Source organism: Hipposideros armiger, unplaced genomic scaffold, assembly GCF_001890085.2.
Source record: "Hipposideros armiger isolate ML-2016 unplaced genomic scaffold, ASM189008v1 scaffold_186, whole genome shotgun sequence".
Lineage (NCBI taxonomy): Eukaryota > Metazoa > Chordata > Mammalia > Chiroptera > Hipposideridae > Hipposideros > Hipposideros armiger.
This window is the reverse complement of record NW_017731536.1, coordinates 365,609-371,608: the sequence shown is the minus strand read 5'-3', so window position 1 is coordinate 371,608 and position 6,000 is coordinate 365,609. Positions and strand designations below refer to the sequence as shown.

At 40.5% G+C, this 6,000-nt stretch overlaps 1 protein-coding gene across 4 annotated transcripts in view; it reads right to left on the bottom strand.

The window, feature by feature from the left end:
* Positions 1-295: 295 nt before the first annotated feature.
* Positions 296-6,000, bottom strand: part of ARK2N (arkadia (RNF111) N-terminal like PKA signaling regulator 2N) — a 69,826-nt gene continuing 64,121 nt past the window's right edge. For 2 of the 4 annotated variants that reach the window (XM_019652729.1, XM_019652733.1), the window contains one exon: positions 296-2,484. In XM_019652729.1, coding sequence (XP_019508274.1) covers positions 2,295-2,484 — 190 coding nt within the window. In that variant the 3' untranslated portion in view covers positions 296-2,294. The remainder of the gene's footprint in view (positions 2,485-6,000) is intronic. The other 2 variants (XM_019652732.1, XM_019652731.1) reach the window with 1 other exon arrangement.

The following is a 6,000-nucleotide window of genomic DNA, read 5'->3' as shown; positions in this document are numbered from 1 at the left end:
ACAGCTTCGTTCTGCTCCCAATCCACAGTGCACATGGTACACCAGAAGAATTCTCTTCAGAGGATGACTATTAGGGGCTGAAGAAAATGTGTCATGGGAGATCATCTGCTCTATAGAACTGGACAAACACACTGTTAACATAAGCGTAGGTGACACAAAAACGTTCTCTAAAATGAGGCTCTGCCCTGATTCTGGGGACAAAATAAGCTGCAAAAACTTCAAGTCATATAATCCATTCTATTCTTTTCCCAATGACTTTCCTGGAAAACACAGACCAGAAATTGTACATTTCTGCTTTGTCTAGCATTTTAATTCAAGTCAAAAACAACGTGTAACAGTAAAATTCAATAAATTAATCTTAAAGTAAAATGTGAAGGTCCAAGGATACACCAGTAGTGAATCTGCAGAAGGCCCTATTTCGCTCTGGCCTCTAGGTCTTTGGTTTTTGTCTAAACTGTGGCCATGTGAGAGACTGGAGATATGAGGTGCTAAAACTGGAGGTTCGTGGTCTTTTAAAAGCCTGATCTATTAAAAGTAGCTTGAAGAAAAATTAAACGTTGATGAACAGAGGCCAGATCAAATGGGATGCTATCAGAAAAGAGCAAAGAACACATGCTTGGATACATTCCCACGGGAGAGGCGTATGGAAGAACTAAAGCAGCAGGAAGAACGGGAAAGGGATACACGAGTCTTTCTACCACAGAAAAAAGGCCAGGCAGGTGGAGCCAGGCAGACACTGACGCATGCGCACGCAGAGGGTGTCATTCATTTCAGCGGCCCTACAGCACCCACCCTGCACAGTGCCTTATGCAGAACAGGCACTTGGTAAATGTGTGTCCGCTACATGAAAATTGAAAACGGTAGTTCTCATGCTCTTACGATAAGGAAGAGCCACCAAGGCATTTGGAGAGGGAGGCAAAGAGCTTTAGCAACTCATATGGTAAAAATGGAAACAAGACCCCCCCCAAAAAAGCAAACAAAAACTGCAGAAAAAACAAAAGGTGAGGTCTCCTAAGCCAGTATTACTTCACTCCTCCTTGTGCACAGTACATAGTGTTCTAACTCTAGGTATTGCTTGTAAAATAATTCACTAGTAACTACAACATGTCATAGGAAAAAAGGTAGTAACTAATGCCACAAACTCCAACACTGGCATTTCCTGAATTCCCTGAAGCTCCTATTACCCTCTGCTATTCCTTTTAGATAGAACCTACAGTGCCATTAATGTGCTTTGCATCTGGTTTCTTATGGTATTATTTTGGTTTTTCCACTTTTAGAAAGTAGAGGAGGAAAATACCCAAATATAGCGTCAGGTCAACTTCAGCTCAGTGCTGAACAGCTGTTGTACATACGTCCTTTATGGAGAGACCAGCTATAAAAGAAGGCACTTTCCTCTCAGATTTTCAAGTGCCCATAGCCTCAGAAGCCACACAACTGTTTATCTTCTACCCAAGTAACAGGTTTCTATGTTCTGCCGTTACTTGAGTGAACCAGGAAAAAAGTTGAGGGACAGAAATTTTCCTACTGATCTCTCAATCCTCTCTTTACATGCCCAGAAAACCCCACGGTGGGTATGTATCCAAAATGCCTCAGCCCCAAAAGCAGGCAATTTCCAAAGAGTTATGAATTATTGCAACAAGGAGACCAACTAAGTCACCTTAGCAGTATTTATAAATGCAAAAGGGCATGTCAATTATCTGTGTTGTGCGAAGTCAGACAGGAGCAAAGTCAGGAAAGAAGGCAAAAGTCTTAAGCTAAAAGGAAAGTAATACTTCTGTCTTCTATTTTTAAGGACAGGTTTCCAAATGTACATGCCCTACTAGGTGCCAATAAGGACCTGACTAATATGTGTGCAAATGCCCTAAGGTAGGAGTGCCAATGGGGAGGCTGACAGTGGTCAAGTCTAGACATTAATTTTATAACACAGCAAAATAAATACAAGATTCAAAAACTGAAATTCATTTCACCTGGTAATTAAAATATTATTCTAAAAGGCAGAGTTTCCTAAGATTAAAGGTTACCAAGTAAAATGAATTTGTCTAATTAAATTCATCATTTTTATATTCCTACTAAGGGAAAGAAGAAATTCTTTTCTCTGTGATAAGTTATTTTCCTAAGTGACTTCTTTTAATTTAAAAAAAAAGGGGGGGGGGCGCAATTTTCCATGAGTTTTGATTATACAAATGCCACAAACAGCTTCTGAGGCTGAAGCTATGACAATGAACTTCCATGTCACAAAGGGGAGGAGGAATAAGTGGAAGGGAACAGTGCAGAGGAAACACAGTGACATTGCATTACAGTAGGTATTTACGTCTGCTATCCTCATCCAAGGTGAGGTCAACAACTTCTGCGGGTGAAGCCCAAGTCTGCTGGGGAGTCACAGCAGTCCATGACTGTGTTTGCCGGCTGCTAACATACGGCGTGCCTGAGCCATGCTTCCATGAAGAAACACTCTGAATCACACCTCCTCGAGGATGGACACACCTGCAATTGAGATGAAAAGCAAAAACATGGCTAATCGTACCACAGGAAAGACAGAAGGCAATACAGCTTCACTAGTACTGATCAATACTTTTACTAAGTTCAACTTATTATGCAAGTTCATGAAACCCACAACCAATAATATTCTTCTTCCTCCCTCCTTCCCTCCGTGTCTGTCCGTCTGTCTGTCTCCCCCTCCTCTCTGTTTAGCCTAAAAAAGACCAAAAGTCTTGTCTTAAACTGAGTTATGTCTAGGTCTGTTACCGACAATGGATAAGATGATGTTTCTTTGACCTCATCCAAACCTCTGAATCCTCAGGACAGGGCACCATGTAAACCCAGAGCAAAATTAAGATGCCCAATCTTAGTCTGAACAAATGAAACAGTAAGAAATACAGGTGAAACTTCTTAAAATAAGCTCTGTGCCATATCTGGTAATAATACCTTCAAAGACAGTAATAGTAATACCCCTTTATAGACCAGATTTCTAAAAGTCCATAAGTGCTAGTCACGCATAAGGATCAACTTCCCTCATCCTGAAGGTTACAACAGAGACCTCTGACTGCTTCATCAGAAGTGCTCCTGCTTTTAGCTCAGTGAAAGTAACAAAGCTCAGTTGAGATTCTCTGAAAGTAACAACTACTCAGTTTAGAGTCCCTAAATGTACTCTAGCAGAGGGATAGAACCTCCTTGCTGAGAAATCTCACCTAGAGTTCACCGGAAGATTGTTTCAGACACACTGACATGCTGAATTTCACATTCCAGTCAAACGATCGGACTGTGAGCCTCCAATGTGAACCACTGAGTAAGTTTTGATTCAAATAAGAGGAAGGCAGGCAGCTCAAGCTATCGTTGCTTCTCATGTCCTCACATCGAAATTGCTGACCAGTCAGTCCCTAGGTAGCATATGTGAGAAGTGACAAGTGGCGTGATTCTAGTCACAGAAACTAGTATAGTGGATCTTGAGCAGCTGTTGTGACAATTGTATAGAATGAGTGAAGCTGGGTCACTTGAAAATTCCAACTTTGATTCAAGGCTAGCTGCAACACCAAGTTCAAAAGATCGTTAGGGTACAATGGGTAAGGTTCAGCTGAAGAACTGCCCCAAGGACCTTAAGCTCCTGGAAAGAGGCCCTGCTCTTACAAAAGCTAGCCTGTAAAGGACTCCCTTACCAAGGAAGGTGCTGGAAAACAGATCTCACGGGGCCAGAACAGGGGGCAGGATGTAGATGTTACAAGACTTGTTCAGAAATGGGGTCAATAGCTACTAACCCAGGGGCTACTACATTTTCAAAGACTAGCTAGTAAAAAGCCTGAAATCAAGGGACATAAACTCTAAAATCTAATCCCAATCTGTCCAAACCATTAAGTACACTCAGATTAAGTGATCCTGCAGTCACAGAAGAATGCCAGCCAAAGGAGTCAATTCAACATTTATAGAAATGGTTTTGATGACTGATGGCAATAGAAGACTAAGTTTATTAAGCAGTTTTACCTCCTTTGACACTCCCAACAGACCTATAAGGTAGATGTGAAATTTAGTATCCATTCTACAGACAAGGAAACTGAAGATTAAAAGAGGTTACATGATTTCCCTAGGGTCACACTGTTTGAAAGTGGTAGGCCAAGGAACCCCAAACCAGATCCACCTTCAGGTCCAATGCTCTCCACTTCATGTTGTCACTTTACAAATGTGTATTAAATTAGGTCAGGCAAAAACACAGCGAGAGTCAGCAGGGCACAAAGATCGGTCCAGTCTAACAGTTTAAAAATATAAAGTTCTTCAACAGTTCAAATGCTTATCTGTACAGTACTAATTGAAATAAAGCTGGCTACAAAACTTAGGAGGAATTCAGGGAATGAATGGCTACAAAGAGAGTCAATGTAATCTTTGGCAGAATTCCTAGAAACATCTCTGAGGTGAGATGTTTGAAGTGAATTGTTACTCTGTACTGCTTCCTAAGTAATCATACAATACAAGGTAAAGCAGCAGGTAGTTGCTTTAAGAGAGATCTGAGCCAATCGGCTCATATAAAATGAGAAAACCAAGGGCAAAAGACAACTGGCCAAAGTTTTAAACAAGTTAAGCACAGAACCAGAACAAAATCCGGTCTCCACTGGGGAGTTCATTTCCCACTACATAACTATGCCTTCCTCAGACTCCACCTGAAGTACTATATACTATGCTTGATTGTAAAGACCACTGCCTCTCCCCCATGGGTGACTCAAAAAAATCAGCAAAGCAGATTCTAGAAAGTGTCCAGGATGAGAGTGAGGTGTTTAGAGGCAGTATTTACTACTGAGGAATGGTTGGAGAGAGAGAAGAATAAGGAAATGAGGCACTTCTTCAACTATCTGCATTAAATCACTTCTGTAGTTACGTTATAAATGGTTCCAGTTACCAGAAACCAACTTGGGCTACTTTCAGCAAACAGAATTTATTAGAAAGACACTGGAGCACCTCAAAGAACATTAAGGATGATGGAACAACTAAACCTCACTCATTTGACTCAAGCCCCAACCCTCTCAGTCTGTTTCTCCTAGTTCAAATTTTTAGATTCTTTCGATAATGTGATTTCTTCTTTGGTCAAAACTTTCCAGGCCCCTATTAACTGCAACTGGAAGGGCAGTTCCCAAAGAAGGGAGAATCACCATGGGAGTGGGCTATTCCACCTTGCACAGAGATTTAAAGAGCAGGATACGAACCGTTTATTAGTTTCTGGAAGGCAAGTTTTGGATGATCGTTACTACACAACAACTACAGCCACTACAAACTGGAGTGAACTGCCTTTTAAACTTTCAAGCAATTGCTGGGTCATCCAAGGGGGATTCTAAGATGACTTCTAAGGTCATCAGTGACTTCAAGATTTTGAACAATATAGGCAAAACTTCCCTGCTAGAAGTCAGAATAGTAGTTACAGGGGACAAGGTGGGGGAAGGTTGTGACTAGAAGGTGGTACAAGGGGGACTTCTGTTTTATTTTTTTATCTGAGTGGTTACTTGAGTATGAACAATTTGTAAAAATTGAAGGGTATGTTTCTGACATTTCTGTGTATATTATAAGCCAAGAAAACATTCAACTTTTTTTTATGATTCAATGATGTGAACCATCTTGAATGATGGCTAAGAGAAGGATGAGAACAGAAAGAGGCTTTTAACATATATTTTTCTTAAAAAAATACGGGGAAAAAAGGTCAAGCTAGTAAACAAAAAGGGTGCTAGAGAAACATTTCAATTATTTTATAAGATGGTGTACATTACAGAATAACTTATGCCAGAGAAGAAAAAAAATTCAGGAGGAAATGGAACCACAACTGTTATAGCCCCTACGGAGACGCCTTATAAAGGAAAGTGTGAGAGGCTCAAAATTTTGTAAGGCAACTAACATAAAGCACAGATTTTCACATATTGTTTTTCTACTTTATGAAAGATATGGAGTGGGAGCATACTCAGCTATTTTTCAATTGGTTCAATCCAATTCTAGAAGATATAGGCTTTGTTCTCACATCTGCATGAGAAT